A 22,295-nucleotide genomic window follows, 5' to 3' on the forward strand; every position below is an offset into this window, starting at 1 on the left:
GGATAAATTCAGTTTGGTTCACATTGTAAAGCAAACCTGTGTACTTCATACTTCCCAAGACGCTAGGCAAACCAAAGCACTGCTATCCTCCAAAGTTTGTGCTTTTCCATATATTGAAATGCAGTTCTCCAGCCAAAAGAAAGGTGCACAAGGAAGCAGAAACTAGGGGCAAGTCTGCATTAAAATGCATATGTTTCTGGAAATAACATGCAGAAATGTGTTGCATTGGGGGAACTGCTTGCAAAATCTTTACATTAGGATAAATGAGGACTTTCCCCCCAAAGATTTTTGCAAACTGATGTGGAAATACCAATGCACTGAACATTGCAAAAATGAAAACTTGGAAAAACAAATTGACAAAAGTCGCTCATTGCTTCTGTGATATAGGGCTAGGTGGCTGGGGCTGTTAGCCTGTGCTCTTGTGTGGGTGGTTAAGGTCAGGGTTTTCTGTCTTCTAGAGGCAGTGGTGGGGAGCAGCATAATGGGTCCTGCAAGCTGAACTGGTAACCTAGTTCTTCTGGGTAAAAATATGCTGGCTTGTTTTTGCTTGTGGCTGCTCCATGAGCCCATGGCTCCCTCTCTGCATATCCTTTGGCTTGCCCGTTTTCCAGCAAGCAATAACTTTTAAGATGAACACAGCCAAGGTTCTGTTCCCAGCTGTCTCCTGACAGCCATGCCAGTGATGGGCCTGCAAGGCAAAGAGCCCTTGGCTGTCTACATTTGGAAAACCAAGCTGGCCTCAGACAAGGGAAACCAGAAAGGTAGTCTGTGCTAGGTGGCTTTCCGGAGTGTGCATTCACAAGGGAAGTGAAAAATAAGGGATTTTTAAAAAAAAATGAAAGGGCTACTCATACTAGAACACATGTCTTTGATTCAGCAAGTGGCTCATTTATGCTTTCTGGAGCGCATGAAGAATGCTCAGGCATTAGAGAATAAAAGGCGTCCGTGGTGCCATGCGTGTGAACTTGCTAGGAGCCATCCTGTGATTTGCCAGGCGAAGAAGTAACTTGCTGAACTACCTCTCTGCAGTTCTCCTAAAGTAGCAATCTGCCTGCCTCCTCCACAACACCACCCCGCAAAGTGATGAAAAGTTAAATGAGCCCTCCCTGTGGTGAATATTGTATCTATGCATTGCATGCAGAAAGTCCCAGTCTTTGGCAACTGCAGTAGAAAAGATCAAACAAGAGGACAGGGAAGCCCCCCCCCCCCGCCCTCTCTGTGCCTGATACCCTGGAGAGCTGCTGCCAGTCTGAGTAGGTGGTATATTGGGCTTGGTGCATCAACACTCCAAGGAAGCTTCATATGTTCATAGAAAGCTCTACTGCCATGAGCAACCAAGTTGTTGGCCAGATGAGATGGACACAGCCTCTTATCCCCAGGAACCTGGGGAAGATGGGGTGCTCCTCTCTGTCCCTTGCTAGGACTTCCCACTGCCCCACCAGCCTCTGCCACATGCATGTGAGCATGCTCACACCAATGTGCACGCACACACCTCTTCCTCCCCTCCCTCCTTCCCTCCCATGAACACACACTGGAATTGTGCATGTACAGCGTGGTTGGCAATGGGCAAGTGAGGGCCTTCTTGTTCACTGGCACCCATGTGCAAGCAACCGGTGACTTGAGTCTGATCACAAGGGATACACTGATCACGTATGCTGCTGCCCGTAAATCCACCCAACACTGCTGCCTCCCCAGGCAAAGGCAGCTGTGGCAGTTCTCTCTCCTTCCCCCACAACTTCCCCTCTGGTCTCTTGAGGGTTGCTGACTTTTCCAAGGGAACTGGTACCTCCCAAAACTCGGGCATCAGTCCTGGGGTCATCCCCGCCCCCCATGGGATAAGGAAGGGAACAGGCGGGTACCTGACCTGAAGCCGCAGTGTGGAGGGTCCCCATGGGTTCTATCAACCCCTCTCTTCCCATGCCTTCCTCGGGCCTGACTTCCAGAATCCCCTGCCTGGAAGAGGGCAGGCAGGTGAGCACCCTGAAGGAGGTGTCCCTGCTTGCCCTTCTCCCCTTGCTGTGAGTAGCCTCTTGCCTCACCTGGAAATGGAAGGGAAACTGCTCCAGACAGCCCCTGCCTCCCCCCCCCCCCCAGTGCTGCTTTTGGAGGTCAGAGAGAGTGGGGGGCAAAAAGATGCTTTTTAGTGTGGAGCCCAAGCGCTACCCAGGTAACGTGCCACCTTCTCTGCAATCATGCTATTTTTGAATTCTCTTTTTGTTTCTTTTTTCTTTTGTTTCTCTTTTTCTTCCTTTTTTGTTTTTCTTCCCTTCCCCCCACCCTCCTCTTCATTTTCTCCCCCCCCTTTTTTTTGTTCTGTCTCCTTCATGTTTGGTCCCCCCCAGGCGGCTCCAGCGCTAAGAAACAGGGCGAGGACTTAGCGGATAATGACGGGGATGAAGACGAAGGTATTTGTGTGCGCGCCAGGTGGCTGTGGCTGCATGAACCTGCTCTCTTTCTCTCTTTCTCTCTCACGCTTTCCTTTTCATGCGCGCTCCTCATTTGCTGCCATCCCAGGAAGTCCCCGCTGGTTTTTTCTTTTTGTGTGTGTGTCTTTCTGTCTCCTTGTGCTGAGCAGCTGCATGGGAGGGGCATGGTGGTGATGCTCTCTGAGCCTCGGCCTCCTCTTCCAAGGAGGTGGGCAGGGTGGGCAGGCAGGGGGCAGTGAAGGAGGGAGATGGAAGGGGCACCCAGCTCTGGGCGTGTGGTTGCTTATGGGAGCCTGCTCACTGCCCCCATCCCCAACCCCACCTTGTCTCACTTGGCGATGTGGGTAGCATGGTGAGCTGGGATAAATGTTACATACCAGCTGTCGCCAATCTCCTGTTTGGACAAAAAGGTGTCCCCTTTGGATTTCCTGCTCAGCAGGTCTGGTCTCCCAAAGGCCTGCTGCCTGTTGGCTTGTTGCAGGGAGCATGTATTGTGGTCGCAGGAGAAGGCTCAGGTCTGAAGAACCTCTGTGCACCCTGCAACCAGCAATGCGTGTCTCTCACAGCTCTTTCTCTCTGTTTCTCTCTCTCACACTTGACACCTGCCCCCCCCCCCCCGAGGAGGGAGAGTAGCCTTCCACTCAGCTGTGCCTGCCAGCATCTTTTCCCAAAGCAAGTATACCTGGAGGGGTGGGGAACAGGATTGAGCCCCTCCGGCGCAAACAGCCTCTCTCATGTTGGTCAGAAGGGGATGTGCATCTGCCAGGGGCAGGAGGACATTGTCACCTGACTGTTGCAAAAAAAATTGCTGAAAAGAGACTTGTTCTTTTTTGCACCCAGGCAGGCATCCTGAGGACGCAGCCATCCCGTTGCCAAGAGGGCAGACAAAGCGATCAGGAGATGCAGAATCTGGGGGGGGGGGGAATGGGGACAGACCTTCATGTGCCCAAGGTCCAGGTCAAATCACTCTGCAGCAGATGGAATGCTCACACCAACACGCAGGTGTGGAGGATGAAGCTGTCCTTAGGCAGCGGCTATATTTAGGGCAGGTAGATGCAGTGGATGATGGAGAAGCCAGAGACTGCAGCAGGCCATCCCAGGCCCCCCTCCTGAATTGCAAGATGTGCACCTCTTTGGGGCACTGGCAGATTCATTGCAATGAAGAACTCACTCATGAATTAATTGCGTGTGTGTGCAGCCACCTTTCAACAGCTGAAGCTACTAAACCTGGAACCAACAGTCGCAAGTAGCCATCTGACATTTCCCCATGTGCCGTGCAATAACCACAGAATGGTTGCCAGTCTGGGAGACTGTAGCCAGGGTGGTGCCCTCCAGGTGTTATGCCTGGTCATTGGCTCTGCTGGTTGGGACTGGTGGGAATTTAAGTCCACAGCATCTGGAAGGCTCAAGTTGGATACCATTGCATACCTTGTGGTGTGGTCCTTTGAAAGAGCACATGGTAACTCATGCCTGCCACTCACCACTCCTGATCCATAATCAATCAAGGGATAAGCTTGTCTTCCTTGATGGGCACCAAATTTTACAAAACAGCTGCCATGCTGGGGACACACTGTAAGCCCCATTGTATTGGTTCACTCTTTGGGTACGCTGAAAATGTCAAGAGACGTTCAACCATTTTCCAGACGCCTCTCCCGGCTTTCCCCCCGTATGGGTTCATAATGCTTTGGGGAGCATTATGTGTTTCCTTCTAGGTGGTAACTTCCCAACTGTTTCCACCACCCTTATCAGGGCACTGAGGCATCAGCTGGAGGCTGCGAAGCCACCATAAGACTGTGTCTGTAACCCCCAGACACCAGCAGAATGGAAACCAGGCATGAACAGCATTCTGCATCATGGAAGGTTTCGGAGGTGTTGCAATGATATATTGGAGGCAAGTGGGTGGGTGGGCGGGCATTGAGATCATGCCCACTGTTGACAAGGACCTGTAGCTTCACTTCAGACTGATGAACTCGACCTTCACCCAGCTGTACCCATGTTGGAAGCTGATTATCAGACTTGCCTTTTTTCCCAGCAGGGGGTCAAAATTCTGAGTTCTTCATGAAACACCACTGTGATAAGTCATTTCACCAACCCCATGGAGCAACTTCGCCATCCATGATGGTGGGCAGCTTCTGTGAAAAGCAAACAGGGACTGGACTTGGAGAGCCATTCCAGGAGCCAATGCTCTTCTTTCTTCCCCTTCCCTCTCTTCTGCAATGGAGGACTCCATAACCTGAACTTGTTTCAGAGCTCAGAAGGCCAGCAGCTTCCATTTGAGCTTGTTGTGAATTCCTGCTGGAGGTCCATTGCTTGGTGGCACAGCGTCTTCTTTGCCTGGAGAAGGTCCAGGGTTCAATCCTTACCATCTCGTGGTGGGTCTGGGAGAAACCCTTGCCTGAAACCTGAGAGCTGCTGCCAGTTAGGGTGAACCCAGTGGCCTGGCTCAGGATAAAGCTGTTTCCTGCATTCTCGCCATCTTTCTAGCGGATTCTCAAGGATGCTGCTCCAGGACCAGCCCTCAACCTCAACCTTCAGGCCTCGGTTTGGGTTTTTGGGGCAGGATTTGATGATGAGTCTCCGGATGGAGTGTTGGAAGCTTCCGGAGGTCTGGACCCTTCAGGAGCAATGCTGATGCTTTGTCCTTTTTGTCTTGTTTGCTACCTTTCTGCTTCTGGACTTGACCTGCTTTGGCTGCAAGACCCCCACCCCACCCGCCCAGTCCGTTTGGGCCAAAGTCGTATGCAGGGACCTCTACCACACAAAGACTAAATTAGGCAGTGCACTTCTTTCTGAGTCCCTGTGCTGCTCTCCCCTCCTCTGCCGAGGCTGCTGCCTCGTGGCTGTGCTGAGAACGTCAGCAATAGCACCTGGATAGAACCACAAGGGTCCTCGCTGAGCTGTTATTTGGGGGGACAGGTGGCTACTGAGAACAGGGCTTCCTTCAGTCAATTGCATCGCCTCTCAACTGGATTTCAAAGAAAGCTCCCCTCCCCCTTTCTGTCCATGCCTGGTGTGCCCTGTGCAATGTAGGCCTCCCTGTTAGGACGCTTTGACCTGTGCATGTTGGAGTGAGGGGTCTGGTGCCCGTGGTCACCTTGGCAGGTGTAGAGTCCAGCTCCGTGAAGCTGGGTCAGGCACAGCTGTTGTGGATGCAATGGGGCCATGAGAGCAGAATGGGTGGGCTTTTTGGGAGGAGGCGTTCCCAAGTCTCTTCCCAGCACAAAGCTTGCTTGTGATGGATGTGTTGTCTTTAAGGAGCAACACCCACACCGAGAGAGAGAGAGAGAGAGAGAGGAAGATGGAGGCTGAGCAAGGTGGGATCACTCTGGTGCAAGCCAATTCTGGCAGCATCTGTGGAAAGGGCTGGTTCCCTGGCAGAGCGAAGAGGCAGTATTTGCTTTCTGTCCTCTCCCTCTGGCCCTGAGACCTTATTGGCCCCAATCATCTCACCTTTCAAATCACCCTCTTATCACACAAATCTGGGGGGAGGGAGCGGGCTGCCCATTTCCCTTCCTGGCTCCCCATGCCCCCTCCTAGGGGAGGCAACGCAAACCACAATGGTTTATTCACAAGGTGGGACGCTGGTCCTGTGCCGGCCGCCCCTGGCCCTATTCCATCCTGGGTCTGGCTTTGGAAGTGCAGCATTTTGAGACTCAACTGAGCTGTGCGTCCTGCTAAGTCCTCAGGGTTTCCTCATGCTGGCTGCCTTGCTGGAAAAGTCATTGGGCTGAGCATCAGCCCGGGGTCTCTCTGGATGCAGATGGGTGGGCTGGGCCTCTTTCCCCACACCCCTGTGCCAGGAGCTGCCCCCCATTGGCTCAATGAGGCTGGAGGTGAGGAGGTGGTTCTGTCGGACTCCTGTCTCTAGCTTCTCCCCCTTGCAGACATCCGAGACAGTGGGGCCAAGCCGGTGATGGTGTACATCCATGGCGGCTCATACATGGAAGGCACAGGCAACATGATTGACGGCAGCGTGCTGGCCAGCTACGGCAATGTCATCGTCATCACCCTCAACTACCGTGTGGGAGTGCTGGGTATGGATCCAATGGGCCCGCTTCACAGGGGGGCAGAGGTGCTGTGGGGGGCAGGGGGGAAAGAGGTGCTGCAGTAGGCCATGAGGATCTAGATGGGCAGAGATGCTTCGACCTGTGCCTTCAAGACCAGAGTGGGTCAGAATCTGGGTGACCCAACTTCCCTGCTGGGCCAAAGGCATGCTGGTTTCCTTGTGGCTTCTCTTGACACCGTGAGAGCCACATCGGTGGATGGCCACAACCACAGCCATTCAGCAAGTTGTCCTTGCCTATCTCCATCACATCCTCGTAGGCTCCTTTCCATCTAGGGAGCAAACTTTGCAAGGATGAGGAAGGGAGTGTCCTGTTCTGCTCTGCATGGAGCTGGTGCCTGGATACAAGCAAGACTGTTCAAACCCGCCTTCTTCTCAGTAGCCACCCCTTCCCCCCAAATGCTATGCTTCATGCTGACCCCCACCACCCCAGGACCTGGCCTGGCGAATTGAACTGAACCTTTTATCGCTTAGAGCCTTAGCTCTATCGCAGTCCGATACCCACAAAAATATGGTCAATTTTAACACATTGCACCAGGAACATTCCATCAGATGATATGCATAAGGAAAAGAAGGGGGGGAATTAAAATAAGACTTCCTCTCCAGAACAAAAGGGACATCATATAAATTAGTGCATGATGGAGCAAAAGAAAATCCCACCCGCCCTTCTAGGTTGGTTGGTTTCTAATGCCTCGCCCTTAATTTTCTAGCAGCCAGAGCATTTTGCAACCTCGATACTAATAAATACACCATCACCTCCTGGCAGTGTACATATTTGTGAAGGGTGGGAAGGGCATGTCTGACCAGGTGTTTATTCCAAATGTTTGAGGGGCGCAGACATTGCCCCAATGATGTTTCCTTGGCAGGGGACCCTCTTGCCTTCTTCCACCCCTGCCCAACTGCTCCACCTACGTGCCAAAGGCATGTTGAAAAGGTGTGGTGGAGGAAGGTACCCTGCCCCATACCTGCTGTCTAGCTGGCGTGGGGGCATTTCTCCATGGGCAACGTGTCTCCAGCACAAACCCTCCATTTCTCTCCAAGCTAGAAGCTGTGGCAGTGGCCGGCAGGCTGTGCAGAAGGGCGTTAGGTCCCTTGCTTGGGAATTCTTTCTCATTTACACATCCTGACACAGCACAGAGCAAATATTGATCTGCGGTTAAATATTGAATAAACGTGTTTACTCACCTCCTCCCTCCTGCGGGGCCTGGCAAGCGCCGCTAATGAGCTGCACCAGAGGGAGTATTCTATGTCCCCATCGCTGGGGTGCAGCCAAGCCTCCTCTGGAAATGGACTGGCAATGTGTGATCGCTAAAGGGGCAGCATTGCTAGACCTTTTGGGGGACCTGAGGCGGCTTCCACGTTCCTTTGCATTCTGAATATGGGCCTTCCCTTTTCCCGAAGGGAGTCTTGCTCACTGTACCCTGGAGCTCAGTCTGCCCTACAAAAAAGCAAACAAGCCACCCTCCCTAACAAGTCCCCACCCGAGGACCTGTTTCTTCTGCACTGTTCATGGCAACTGCATCTCTGATTTTGTGGGTGCCTGTGTGGTAATCTGGGGCACTGTCTGGAAATAAGATACATTTGCTACTTTAAAAGAAGATTTTAGTAAGTTGGCAGCCCTTCTAAGCAGGAGCACTAGGGTCAGCTTGTGCATTTTGCATCCTAGCAAATTAATGTTTGTTAGAGACATTTGCTCTTAAGATATATATCATATACAATAAATAAATAAAAACAAGTATCCCCCAGCATTCATAACTACATGGGGAGGGAAGGCCTGGGCCAGAAACCAAAGGAAATATCCACCATAAAATCAGGGGAGAAGAACAAACCCCACCTAGCTCATTAAGATTCATCGGGGTGTGGGGGTGTGTATAAAACAAAAAAGTAAAAACATCCCACTTGACTCACTAGTGTCCAAAAGCTGCTTTTCTAAACGTTGCCCAAAAGCGGCTTGCAGGAAAGTATGTCTATAAAATATATCAATTGTTCCAAAAAAAGAGAAAAAAGCATCCAAAAGGAACCAGATAAAAATTCCCCCAACAGGCTAACTGCTTTGTTCAGTGCGCCAAAGTATGGAAAGGCTCTGGCCTAGTTAAGGCCTGGAGGCCTTAGATTCCCTCAGCAGGCCCAAGATGGCAGAGGGGGCCTGGGTCAGCTGTGAGGGAATAGAGGACAAGTCTTGAGCCCAGACAAGGGGGTCTGCTAGCTGCCCCCTCTCACAGAGGCTGACTTGTTTTGACCCAGAACCCACACAAGCACGAACCATCACTTCTCCCAAAATACGGTGGCTCGTTCCTGAAGCAAGCCCTCCAAAATGGCTGTACGCCACAGGCAGACACCAAAAGAGCCACAGCCGCATGCAGAGCAGACTGCACCCATTTGTTCTTGGCTGTGTATGCACCGTACATTTAAAGCACATTAACTCCTCCACCACCCAAAGGAATCCCAGTAACTCTACAGTTTGTTACGCATGCTGAGAATGGCAGTTCTGTGGGGGTAAATGACAAGTCCCCAAGATTCTTTGGGCCAGGGTGAGGAGGTGTGCTTCAAATGCACAGTGTGGGGGGTCTCCGCAATACTGAGAGGGGATGGAGGGAAGAGGTCAGTCGCAGCTGAGAAACTGGGACCCATGGCAGTGGCCTTTGTCCTTTGTAGTGCGTAGCATGAGGGGCAAGGGCAGGCGAGAATTGCCTTGGGGCCAGTGCTGCCCATTTTACTACTATCACCTTGCCTGCAGGATTCCTGAGCACCGGGGACCAGGCTGCCAAGGGCAACTATGGGTTGCTGGACCAGATCCAGGCTCTGCGTTGGATCAGCGAAAACATCGCCTTCTTTGGCGGCGACCCCTTGCGCATCACTGTCTTCGGTTCGGGCATTGGTGCCTCCTGTGTCAGCCTGCTCACGCTGTCGCACCACTCCGAGGGTAAGAGACCGGCGTCATTCCAGCACCCAGTTCTGCGTTTGCCAAGTAGGTGGAGTGCGTCGGAGAAGGGTTTGGAAAGAGAACGGATTTCCCCCCATCTCCATCCTGAAATTACTGGGCTTCTCTGCCTCTGAAGCCGTGCTTTTCACCCCTCCTTATCCTTGTGTATGGCTGTGCACAAACACGCCATATACATTTAAGGCACTTGACTTCCACCCAAACCCAAGGAATCCTGGGAATTGTAGTTTGTGAAAGGTGCTGGGAACCGTAGCTCTGTGAGGGGTAAGCTGCAGCTCCCAGGATTCTTTGTGCACCTCCCATTGATGCATTACCTCCTCTTGGAATGGCAGGTTCCAGGGTGCTTAACCGGTATGTGTATGCCTCTTTGCTCTTGTTGTTAAAGTAATTCTGAATTAACGCTCACATAATCTTGACTGCAAAGATATACCATAGGCGTCGGCAGATCAGGCTCTACTTGTAGAGGTTTGGGCGATTTGCAAGGATTTCGGACTCCTAATTGTTCTAACAATATCAATCACAAAATTAGTGCCCTCCACTCAAAATGAGACTGTCAAAGAGACCTTGGGGTAAATAGGAAAATATTTTTTTTGTGGAAATTTGTAATGTTCTGTTGAAAGCCGCCCAGAGTGGCGGGGGAAACCCAGCCAGATGGGTGGGGTAGAAATAATAATAATAATAATAATAATAATAATAATAATAATAATATAATAATAATAATAATAATAAATTATTGTTATTGTTATTATTGTTAATACAGTGGCCTTTGCTCAGTCCTGGTGTTCAGAACAAAACCCCATTTTTAACCCAGCAAGTGCTGAGAGGCACCATGCCCTTAAGTGTGTGGCTCACCTTGCTCCAGATCTTGGAGATCTAAGCAAAATGCAAAGTAGATTAAGGAACGAAGGAGTGGCGCATGGTAACAAAGGCTCCTGAAAGTGTCGGCACTGAGGGATCAGGAAGTGCCTAAGCTGCTCCTCTGCTTTACAGGAAACGGGTAAATGAAATTAACAAGCAATCTATCTGAAAGGTTGCATAGGTACAGCAGTGCAAATCCACATGTATATGTGAGAGGCAGAGGACAGACAAAGTATTTCTTTGTGCAGTGCATAGTTAAACTGCAGGACTTGCTCCCAAAGGAAGCAGGGATAGCTACCAACTTGGATGGCTTTCAAAGATGATTAGACAAAGTCGTGGAAGATAAGACCATCAGTGGCCACTAGCCATTATGGCTCTGCTCTGCCTCCACTGTCAGAGGCAGTGATGCTTCCGAATAGCAGTTGCTAGAAATATCAGGGTCCTGCTGGCGGGTTTCCTACAGGCACCTGGTTCTTCTGCACGTTTGTAGTATATTTTAACCAAGTTAAAAACTCCTGTTTGGAATGGTTTGGAAAGAGGGTTAGCATTCTACATTTGATATTTCTCTTAGAAAACCTCTGTAATGAGGATGATTCTCAGGGTGCTGAGTTTGGTGCCCTGTGCTGTGCTTTGCACACTTGCAAAGAAATGAAAACACACAGCTCTTGCTGGTGTGGAATGGTTTGGCGGTAGAGTTCAAATGTGGCAGAGGGAACTGTTCGTGTGACAAGAAGAAAAAAGGAGTTGGGTGGACTGAAGATGGTCTGAGGACCTGCCCAGGGTCAAATTCATACCAGGCATGAGGAGTTGAACAGAGGCATGCAAAACTCCTGAGCCCCAGAGGGAGCCACGCTAAAAGAAATGTTGGCTGTATAATGGGCCTAAAGGGGAAATCAGCAGCAGTGATGGGAAACAGCTTGATAGCCCATGAAATAGCCAAGGCCGATAGGGGTTAAAAGTGCTGTAGAGGCATTTTTCAAGTCTAAAATGAACAGCTGCAGCAGGTCAGGTCTGTTGTGAGATGTTTCTGCTCAGTTTCGGAAAGAACCAGAGCAACCCATCCATCCATTCCAAGTGACCTTGTAAAACAGGTCTGGAAGCTTGCCATGCATAACTAAGGAAGCTGTGAACAAAATACCTGCTTAATATTTTATTTTTATTTGTATTTTACAAAACCTGTAGGGCTGACTAATGCAATACTCAAGAGTTTTAATTAGGTCAAAGGCTTCACGCTCTCACTTACTCTAAATCCTGGCTGGCAGGTTGCAGTGAGAGTATCTTACAACTGAAGCAAAGGTTGGGCAGAATGAGGTTAGTAAACTGACCGTGGAAACCGGCAGAGCTGATTCAAGGCCGGGTCATCAAGAACATTCTGTCTTAAGACAGATGGGACCCTCCAAATGTCACTCAACACCAATATCCATGGTCAGGAAACATGATGTTGTCCAGGAACATGTGGAGGGTTCCCAGTTCCCTCATCTCTGTCCTGGGAGCTCAGTATTAGTGGCTACTTGGTTGCAGGCTATGGGTTCCTCTCTTTAATTAGTGGGCTGTCAGCACCTTCCAAACCTGAATTCAGGAGGCACAATGCTCCCTCCGGTTCCAGCCAATGTGTATACAGAAGAGGTTGAAATGTGATCACCTACATGTCAATAAAAATCACATCGTTCTGTATTTTCCTGCAGTGGTGGCAGGGTGTGTGTTGGGGGTGGGGGCGATGCTTGGCAAGTGAAGGATGTGAAGTTCAATAGCACGAGCTTCAGCACACCAGCAAATCTGGCCCTGGGCACAGAAGAGGGGAAAGGAGGGAGCAGGGGGCTGGTAGTTCTTCAGAAGGGAAATATGGGAGAGGCACACCCTCGTGGTGTGCTGATGCAAAGGACAACCTGGAACGATTCCCCAGCAGATCGATGTGGCTGCACAAGGAGATTTCCTAGCAGCCTGGAGATTTTATAAAAGCAGAACTTACAGGAAACGGGAGGCAGTACATGTGACTAAGGAGAAGGAAAGCACAAAGCTGTCAGGACTGCATCCAACAAGGCGAAGGCCCAAGATGAGTCACAGTGAACAAACGGCGTTGGTTTGGGAGCACAGAGAAAGGGAGACGTGTTAAGTGCCAGGGGGCCAGAACTAGACAGTGACGCGATGAGAGCTCCCAGTGACTTTTTCTTTGGTTAAAAACAGACACACACACACACACACACACACAAACAACAACAAAAAACCAACCACGTGTGTGTGCACACATATACGGGGAGAGAGCTAGCCTGTGTGTTTGTATCTGAGGAAGAGAGATGTGTCAACTGAGGATAGAGCCCTGTGAGAAGGGGGTCCCTCTCCTTCCGCGGCCACTGTCGGCCGGGTTTAAACCCCCCCCCACTTCGCCAAACCTGCAGTTCTCTTGGGGGGGGGATGCGGATACTTATATTGTGTTTTCCATAATAGCTCCTGGTAGGGGAGGAAGAGTGGGTTTTTATATTGGGCCTGTGGGGTGGGGGGGAGGGTTTTTAAAAACAACTACCCTCCCCCAGTGCTGCTGCCCCCTATTCCACCCTCCTCCCGAAAAGGCACTGGAATATCTGTTCATAGGTCAGAATACGTGCCCACCTAGGATGCCCCCCATTGATAGGAAAGTGTCTGTGTGTTTGCTTCTGTTGTTAATGGGCTTCCAAAGTTTCAACTTGCTGCTTTTCTTAAAAAAATAAGCCCTCAAACAGTAGCTATGACTTTGCTGATATGATCAGCAGAAGGAATGGACCCAGGGTCCTCTTCTCATGGCATACATGCATGCATATGTAGTTTTATTTGTATATTTTTCCACAGTTCAAACCATGTTCAAGGCGGCTTGCAGCATGAAAGAAAATACACAGCTGCGACATAACAAAAGCAACAAATAAAACATTTAAAAATGCATAACCAAACTGAACAATTTTCACATGTGCATCAAGATCTAAAATAAAGATACAAATAATAGCAATAACACCTCCCTCCCCCAAAAAACCCCACTCCCTAAACAATGCCCCAGCCCAAGTGTCTTTTCAGGAGCCTCAGCTTTTGCAGCTGGAGTCAGTCCGGGCCCCGGCCTCCCAGTCCAGGTGAGAAAAGGCCTGCAAGGCAGGCAGCAGGTCTTCCAGGACTCACAGCCCAGATGGCAGCATCCGCAGATGAGGGCTGTGGGAGGAAGCTAGTTTTGGACTGGTTTTATATGCCCACTGACCCAGTTGTGATGCTGCAGGGAGGTCCCTGTGGGTTCCCTGCCTTTTTCCCTGGCAGTTTACTGATAAAAATAAGAACTGCTAAAACACAGAAAAAAATAATAATTGAAAAACAAATTAAACATTGATAGAGTTTAAATTGTGTGTGTGTGTGTGTGTGTGTGTGTGTGTGTGTGTGTTCCAGCAATTACTATAAAAACAGCATGGCACCAGCCCTTTTCTTAAAAGCAGTCAGTTCCCAAAAGCCTCTTGGCACGAGGAAGTCTTCACCTGCTTGCAGAAGGACCACAGTGAGGGAGCCAGTCTAGTGTCTCTCAGGAGGGAGTTCTGAAGTCGTCAGGCAGCAGCCACCACCAAGGAGGCCCTGTCCCGTGTGTGTCCCCCCCAAGCATGCCTGTAAGGGTGGTGGGACTGAGAGAAGGGCCCCTTCGTAATCCTTACAACAGATCTTTCTAAACTTTTCATGCTGGTGACAGACTTTTTAGACATGCATCATCATTCAGTAATTCAGTTTCACTAGCAAACTGGAAGTTAAACAAACCCCTTTCCAGCCCCGGCAGCAGTGCAGGAAGCGTTCGTGCAACACACCTGCACACTACAGCTGACATGCTAACGTGTCACAACACACAGTCTGGAAAACTCTGCCTTACAACACCTCTGTAAGGTAGAGGAGCATCATTATCACTGTGTAACAGTGGCTAGAGGCTTACAGAAGAAAAAAGACAGAGGGTGTGTGAATAAGTTTAGAAGAAGAAAAACGAGTGAGAGGGGACATGGCAGAGGTGTGTACAATTACACCTGGTGTGAAAGGGGGGGGAGAGGATGAGAAGTCTTTTCCTCCCTCTCAGTGACCGTAGAACTTGAGGCCGCTCATGAACCTGAATGTTGGAATGTTCAGAAGAGACAAAAGGAAAAACTCTTCACAGCATATAGTTCAGCATGTAGTTTTGCTCTCTTGCAATGCAGCGATGGCCACTCAATTGGACAGCTTTGAGAGAGGATTAGACAAATCCCAGAGGATCTGGCTGTGTTCTTTGCCCTTGGTCAGAGGCACTGTGCCTCTGAATACCTGGGAATTGCAGGTGGGGAGAGTGCTGTCTGTTGTGCTCAGGCCTGGTATATGGGCTTCCAATCGAGACCCCCAGCTGGCCGCTGTGAAGTCAGGGTGCTGGACTTTGGCCCAAACTAGCAGCCAGGCCCTCATCATGTTCTCATGGCTGGGGCAAGATTCAAACCAGGGATTTTCCCCAGCTCGTAGCTCGGTCTCTTTAGCTGCCCCAGCCTTGCAAGAGCCCGGATGCCTTCCAAGCATGCCCAACTGCTCTTGAGTGGCTGATTCAAGACCTCCTCCACTCGGCGGATGTCCTGGAAGGCTTTGGTATAAGCCTTGCGATGACGCAGCGCCCTTGCAACGGTTGTTAAAATACCGACAGAAAATGTAGGCAAGAGGCAATTAACGCTGACGAGGTATGCAGCTGGTTGAGAGGATATTTTGCAGCAAGAGAGAGTGCGATTATAAATAGACATCTACCCCCCTCCCCAGGTCGGGAGCCAGGGGGCTTCTCCCTCCTCCATCCAGAGAGACGAGGCCTGGCCTCGGTTCCCTGTGTGGCATTGCTCTTTTGGGGAGCCCAGGCCAAGCGCTGAGTGCTTCTGCCGCCGCAGAGGGAACGCTGCCCTCTGGCCCCTTCCCCCTGTCTCAGCTGCAGAGGCTGCCATTTCCTGGGGCCTTTTTGTATTCAGAGGACAAGCTGCATGGAAGGGGCCTTGGCACCCAGCCCAGCATTCCTCTGCCAGCCCCAGGCCCTTTGTGGGCCTGCTTCCTAGGCTCTGCGTTGCTGTCGCCACCCCCCCCCACCGCCCCTGCCGCTTGTGTTCCCTCCAGCAAAAAGGCTTCTTTGTGCCACTGGGCATTGGCACGGAGCGGGGCCCAGCTGGGCAGGAAGCGAGGGCTGCTCCCGGTGGGATGCACAGGGTTAAGTGGTGTGGGGCTTTAACCCCCAAGCCGCCAGCCTGCAGCCTCCAAGAGCCCTGCCTGCAGGAGGGAGGCCGCTGCCAACACCCTCCTCCCCTTACTGCTTATTGTGGCGGGCGGGGCAGGACGGAGCCACACATGGCCCTGCCTGAGCATCCCGCCAGAGGCTGCTGGCAATGGGTTAGTGAACACTGGGGGGGGGGGCTTAAGCTAATGCCCCAGGGTGCCCCACACTCTGCAGCCAGGCCAGCATCTAAGAAGAAAGTGGCACCGTTTCTTCCCATTTCTGGAGCCCAGCAAGAGAAAGAGGGGCTGTTGGGTGTGTCTTGTGGCTTCTTGTGTTTCCCAGAAATAGTTCAGGAGAGGCCAAAGGTCCGCAGGGCAGCATCAACTGTTCTCTCCCTTTAGAGCTAGCTTCCCGCAGAGGCTGATGGCTGCCACATTGTTTGTGGGCAGGAAAACAGGGTGGCGTATTGTTTGTGTGTTTGTATGTGTACATATATCATTTTTATTAAGTCTCCAGCAATATTTCAAAGCATTTGTCACCATATACATTTTTTAAAAAACATGCAAGTTCCTTCTTGACTTCCACCACCCTTCCTTTCCTGACGTTTGGTTTATACTCCTTTTTATAAGCTGTTTCATAACACATGTATTTTCATTATCTAAACCCCGCTGCCATTCAGTCTTTCATTCATCTGCTGCTCGTATGCCAAATCCCGCCCACAACTTCATAGATTGCTGATATTTTGGTAGGTGATCCCTCAGGGGTTTCTGTTCCACCGTAAACACTCTTGTCATGACATCCTCTTAATTCAGCAGTCAATTCTGCCGTTTCAGCACTTGTGGCAGGGCGGCATCCTAAGGGGTTCCTCAGCCTAGGCAGGAGAGAGAGAGAGAAGGTTGATGTTGATGCTCAAGCCTTTTCTGCTCACCTCTGTGTCTCCCACCTGCAGGCCTCTTCCAGAGGGCCATCATCCAGAGTGGCTCTGCCCTCTCCAGTTGGGCTGTCAACTACCAGCCAGTGAAGTACACCAGCCTGCTGGCTGACAAGGTTGGCTGCAACGTGCTGGACACGGTGGACATGGTGGACTGCCTGCGGCAGAAGAGCGCCAAGGAGCTGGTGGAGCAGGACATCCAGCCGGCACGCTACCATGTGGCCTTCGGGCCCGTCATTGATGGGGACGTCATCCCTGACGACCCGGAGATCCTGATGGAACAGGGCGAGTTCCTCAACTACGACATCATGCTGGGCGTCAACCAAGGCGAGGGGCTCAAGTTCGTGGAGGGCGTGGTGGACCCAGAGGACGGTGTCTCGGGCAGCGACTTCGACTACTCCGTCTCCAACTTTGTGGACAACCTGTATGGCTACCCTGAGGGAAAGGACACGCTCCGTGAGACCATCAAGTTCATGTACACGGACTGGGCTGACCGGGACAACCCCGAGACGCGCCGCAAGACGCTGGTGGCCCTGTTCACCGACCACCAGTGGGTGGAGCCCTCAGTGGTGACCGCTGACCTGCATGCCCGCTATGGCTCCCCCACGTACTTTTACGCCTTCTACCACCACTGTCAGAGCCTCATGAAGCCGCCCTGGTCCGACGCCGCCCACGGGGACGAGGTGCCTTACGTCTTCGGGATCCCCATGATCGGGCCCACTGATCTCTTCCCCTGCAACTTCTCCAAGAACGATGTCATGCTGAGTGCTGTGGTCATGACCTACTGGACAAACTTTGCCAAGACCGGGTAGGTTTCCACCACCACCCCTTCCCACCCCAGGGGCCAAGTGGGTGGGGGGTACCAGTCATCTCCCTAGTGGACGAACCTCAATCAAAAAAAGAGGTGAGGGGGGTGCAGGACAGGGATATGTAATGGTTGCAGGGGCTGTGTTACTTGCAAGCTGTAGACATCTCCTGCCATGCTGCCTCCCTGTGCAAAGTTGTGCATTAAACAGGTTGGTTGATTTTGGTGATGGAGCAGGAGGTTGAGACAAAGGCTGCAGCTCATTAGGCTGTGTAGGCATGAGGGTCCTAGGTCTGATCCCTACCTCCTTCAGTTAAAAGGGTTTGAAGTCAAAAAGGGCCACTTCCCACTGGAGTGGGCAGTACAGAATAAAAAGGATCAACCATCAGGCTAAGCAAAAGGTGGTTCCTCAAGAAAAGCCTCGTCTCCATCTGCCAGACCAGGGGTGGGGAATCTTGGTCCCAGATGAGGCTCTTCAGGGCTCTCCATCTGGCCCCTGGGACTCTCTCTCCAGGCCACACCCCGCTATGGCCCTCCCTCTCATCCCTAGTGCTTCTGATTGGCTGGGACGTGTCCTTGAACTCTGGTAGCATCTCAAGCATGTTTAGATGGAGGGTGGGGAAGTGAATGCACAGCTTACTGGACAGAGGTTAGAACTACACATGTTGCTCCACCCACTTCACCTCTGGCCCACCCATGAGTGGCATGTTTTCCTCAGAAGCTTGCCTAGACAGGAACATGGCCTGAAAAAGTTTCCCCATCCCTGCTCTAGACTGAGCTCAGATTTACAGAACCAGAATTTCAGGGCCTGCCATTTAAATCAACCGCCTATGTTTTAATACCTTGTTGCTTCTGCTTTGGTGTTAACTACCCCGGATAGGCCACTTGTCTTTCTAAGGCCTCTGAAGCTGGCATAGTGGTTCTTTCTCCCTCGAGGGCCCAGCTGGCGTAGTGTTGGACTAGGATCTGGGAGGGCAGGGTTCGAATCTCCACTCAGCCGTGAAGCTCACTGGGTACCACCTTGGGCATCTTTTACCTTAACCTACCTCACAGGGTTGTTGTGAGGATGAGGTGCGGAGGAGAAGGAGCACCACCTACGCTGCCTTGAAGTTCCAAGGAGAAAGAAGTGCCATATAAATGTGATAAATAAATAAAAATCTGACAGTCTTTTTAAAATGTATCTGTGGGAGGGTGTGTGTGTTATTGTTTTGGTTTAATTATCTACTTGTGTTTTAGCTTGTATTTTATTCTGTGAACAACCCTGGGATCCATTTATGAAGGGCGGTAGATAAATTTAATCTAATAATAATAATAATAATGTTGTCCAAAGTCACGTTGCTGACTTTGTGTTCCCTCTTTCTCTCACACTTCCAGGGACCCCAACAAACCGGTGCCTCAGGACACCAAGTTCATCCACACCAAGGCCAACCGCTTTGAGGAGGTGGCGTGGTCCAAGTACAACCCCCGCGACCAGCTCTACCTGCACATCGGCCTCAAGCCGCGGGTGCGAGATCACTACCGCGCCACCAAGGTTGCCTTCTGGAAGCACCTGGTGCCGCACCTGTACAACCTGCATGACATGTTCCACTACACCTCCACCACCACCAAGGTGCCGCCGCCCGACACTACCCAGAACTCCCACATCACCCGCCGGCCCAACAGCAAGGCCTGGAGCACCAAGCGCCCAGCCATCTCCACCGCCTACACCAGCGAGGGCTCACAGGAGAAGTGGAACCCGGAGCAGGACGGGGCGGGGACCCTGCTGGTGGAGAACCCCCGGGACTACTCCACCGAGCTGAGCGTCACCATCGCCGTGGGTGCCTCGCTGCTCTTCCTCAACGTCCTGGCCTTCGCCGCCCTCTACTACCGCAAGGACAAGCGCCGGCAGGACACGCACCGTCAGCCCAGCCCGCAGCGGGCCGCCAGCGCCACCAACGACATCGGTCACACCCCAGAGGAGGAGATGCCATCGCTGCAGGCGAACCAGGCGCACCACGGCGACTGCGAGGCCCCCCACGACGCCCTGCGCCTTGCCGCCTTGCCCGACTACACGCTCACCCTTCGCCGCTCGCCAGACGACATCCCGCTCATGACGCCCAACACCATCACAATGATCCCCAACTCCCTGGTGGGGCTGCAGACCCTGCACCCCTACAACACCTTCGCCGCCAGCTTCAGCAGTACTGGGCTCCCGCACTCACACTCCACCACCCGGGTATAGCCTGCCCCAAGCACCCGTGCACTCCCCGTGCGCCCTCGCCGGACCTGGCACTGCCGGGGGGAGGGGGGAGTGGCGGCAAGGTGTGGCGAGCATCCCTGGACTACTCGCCCTTTGGGGATTTCGTTTGTATCAAGTGCTTTGACTCTCCTGGAGGCCCGGCAAGGGTCTTGGCCGAGCAGAAGGGGGCCAAAAACTGTGACCAGAGCCGCCTGCTCCCGAGTCCAGACACTGTGCAGGAGGGGATCGGGGAGCCCTCTGAACCTGCTGGAGGCCCCTCCCGGCACCTCCCCAGAGCCACAGGGCACTGCCTGGGGAACCCCAACTGTGGGCCTTGGGGTGGCTCCTGCCTGCCATTCCCTCCTTACCACTAGAGATTTACCAGTCAGTGCCATGGGAAAACAACTCTTGTGGGCTGAGTTGCCATGCCGAGACAGCGGCTTGGGACCACATGCCAGGGAGCCCTGGGCAGGTGCAGTCCGGTGCCCAAAGCCTCAGTGCTGTGTCCTGGATATGTAGCCTGCGCTTGGTGCTGGGCCCAAACAGATGCTGTCCAGGTGGCTCTCCTTTCCCCCCCGCCCCGTCCCCCGCAACCCTCACACCTCTCCTTCGTGTCGTGGAGAAAACTTTTTTCCTGTCCGTCTGTTTCTTTCCAAGAGACGTTTTTTAAGCAGATCTTTAGTTCTTTAAAACACTAACGGAAAACGCCGTGTTTTGTCCTTTGTAAAGATTTTAAACTTAAGTGTTCTTGATATAAAAAAAGCCAGTTAGACACACATACACACCACAAATACACAAACACACACACACAGAAAGAGAGAGAGACCCCTCCCCATACACTGGGAAACACAGACATGCACCTGCCAACCCCATCTGTGCTGCAGCCTCCCTCTGCCCACCGCCGTGGCCCTGCCAGCAATGACCTGTGCCAAACCGAGAAACCAGCCAGACTTCCCTTGGGGCAGCAGTGGCCCCCAGCAGGCCACCAGGTCCTTTTGTACTTTTGATATGCCCTTCCGCAGCCATTCATTCCTGTACGTGTCAACCAACCAACCTGTGGCCTGGAGGCACCCAAGGGATGACCTAGTTCCTTCCGCCTCCTGCCTCTCCTCCATGCTGCTGCCCCCCCCAATTGCATTGGCCAACCTGGCCCGTTCCCCTCCCCACCCGCTGTGCCAAACCTCCCGTAGTTTTCAAACCCCTTTTGGAGCTTGGCCAAGCCCACCCTCCCATCCCCCTCAACCACTCCATGCTCCATGCCAGCCGGACACACCTATCCTGGCCTCCCCAGCGCCTTGCCTTCTTGGGTTGGATCAGGCCAGTGGACCTCAGTGGCATTAGGGGCAGGAGAAGGAGGAAGCCAAGGGCAGGCTGGGCACAGAGAGGAGCAACTGGGAGGGTTGGGCAGGGGGGAGGGAATAGATCTGCAGGGCAGCGCAGTGTAAATGCAGTGTGCCCATGGAGATGGCAGGGGTGCTGCGTTCACGCACAATTGGCTTTCCTCGCCCACTGCAAAACCCAGGTGCTCAAGGTCATGGGGGAAGGCACAGAGGGCTGCGTTTGGTGGGTGGGGGGTGCTTCTGACAGAGCTGGCAGAAACTCAGCCGCCGGCCGATCCGGGGGACTGGGGTGCAGACAGCCCAAATATGGTTGGACCAGGGCTTGGACATTCGGTGGGGTGGGGTCTTGGAGGTCTGGGGGGGGAATGGGGGTCCTGTGGTGGAGGCGGCACAGCCCTGCCATTGGGCAGCAGGAGCTGGGCCCGGCTTGTGGCAATGGGGCGGGGTGGGGGCTGCGCAGGATTAAGGGAGAGGCAGGAGCACCGCCCAAGGGTCAGATGGACACCGAGGCTGGGGGGGCTGCGGGGGTCACGAATATGGGGACTGAGCCGGGATGGTTTGGTGCAGCTTGTTTGCCCCCCCCCCCCGGAAGCTGCAAACTCAACTTCAGGGGGCAGGGTGCAGAGGGCATTTAAGAGGGCTCTAGACCTGACCTGCCCCCCTGTCCCGCTTCAGAGGGTACCTTTCAGAGCCAGCAGCGGAAGGTGGGGTGCAGGCGAGCGGTTCTGGCTGAGAATGTATTTACGTGGCCCTGTCAATCACCTGCGCAGAGGAAAAGAAATCCAAATAAAGTGGAAGGGGTATTTTTAGCTGTCTGCTGTCCTGTCTGCTTCTTGGGGCGGGTGTGGGGGTTGGCACAGCAGTGGGGGAGGGAGGACCGTGGCTCCCCGTGCTCTTTGTTGTGGTAAGAGGGTGGGGGAGCAGTGCAGCAGCGTCCATCTGGGCCCCCAGAGAACAACTCCTGCTCCCCATAATTGCCCTGCATCCTTGTCAGGGGGTCAGAAGACCATTTTGACTTAACGGAGAACAGAGAAAGCCACCTGAGGCTGAATTGGTCCACCTAGCGAGCATCGCCTGCCCTGCCTTGCAGAGGCTGTTCAGGGTTCCACCTAGAGGGCATCTGTGCTTGGAGCTTTCATTGGGAATTGAACCCCTGGGACTTCCTGCACACAGATGCTGTGCCACTGAGCAATATGCTCTAAAAACAGCCTAATCGAGGAGGACCACCACTGCCCAGCAAGAGGGTGACAACAAAGCCCAGAAATAGGAAGCATCTTTTTAAAAGTTTTTTTAATATATAAAAGTACAAGAATAATGGGGATACCTTGCGCCACGTACTCCAGGGGCAACCCCACATTATTGCTCCTTCCACCCATTTTTTACTCCTTCAAGCCTAGGGCAAAGCTTCACCTGTTGACTTTCTGCCTGCCCCACAGCTGGTAGAGCTACTGCACTTTAGTAAAGCAGCGCTGCCCCACTGCTGTTGTGTTTTCTTGCAAGAGATCCATCTACACCA

At 52.5% G+C, this 22,295-nt stretch overlaps 1 protein-coding gene across 6 annotated transcripts in view; it reads left to right on the plus strand.

The window, feature by feature from the left end:
• Nucleotides 1-21,588, plus strand: part of NLGN3 (neuroligin 3) — a 60,077-nt gene extending 38,489 nt beyond the window's left edge. For 2 of the 6 annotated variants that reach the window (XM_083596639.1, XM_083596640.1), the window contains 5 exons: nt 2,343-2,405; nt 6,311-6,460; nt 9,227-9,412; nt 16,435-17,224; nt 18,596-21,588. In XM_083596639.1, the coding sequence (XP_083452765.1) occupies nt 2,343-2,405; nt 6,311-6,460; nt 9,227-9,412; nt 16,435-17,224; nt 18,596-19,442 (2,036 nt within the window). In that variant the 3' untranslated portion in view covers nt 19,443-21,588. The remainder of the gene's footprint in view (nt 1-2,342; nt 2,406-6,310; nt 6,461-9,226; nt 9,413-16,434; nt 17,225-18,595) is intronic. The other 4 variants (XM_083596642.1, XM_083596643.1, XM_083596641.1 and 1 more) reach the window with 3 other exon arrangements.
• Nucleotides 21,589-22,295: the final 707 nt, after the last annotated feature.

Source organism: Podarcis filfolensis (assembly GCF_964270895.1).
Source record: "Podarcis filfolensis genome assembly, chromosome: Z".
NCBI classification, from domain to species: domain Eukaryota; kingdom Metazoa; phylum Chordata; class Lepidosauria; order Squamata; family Lacertidae; genus Podarcis; species Podarcis filfolensis.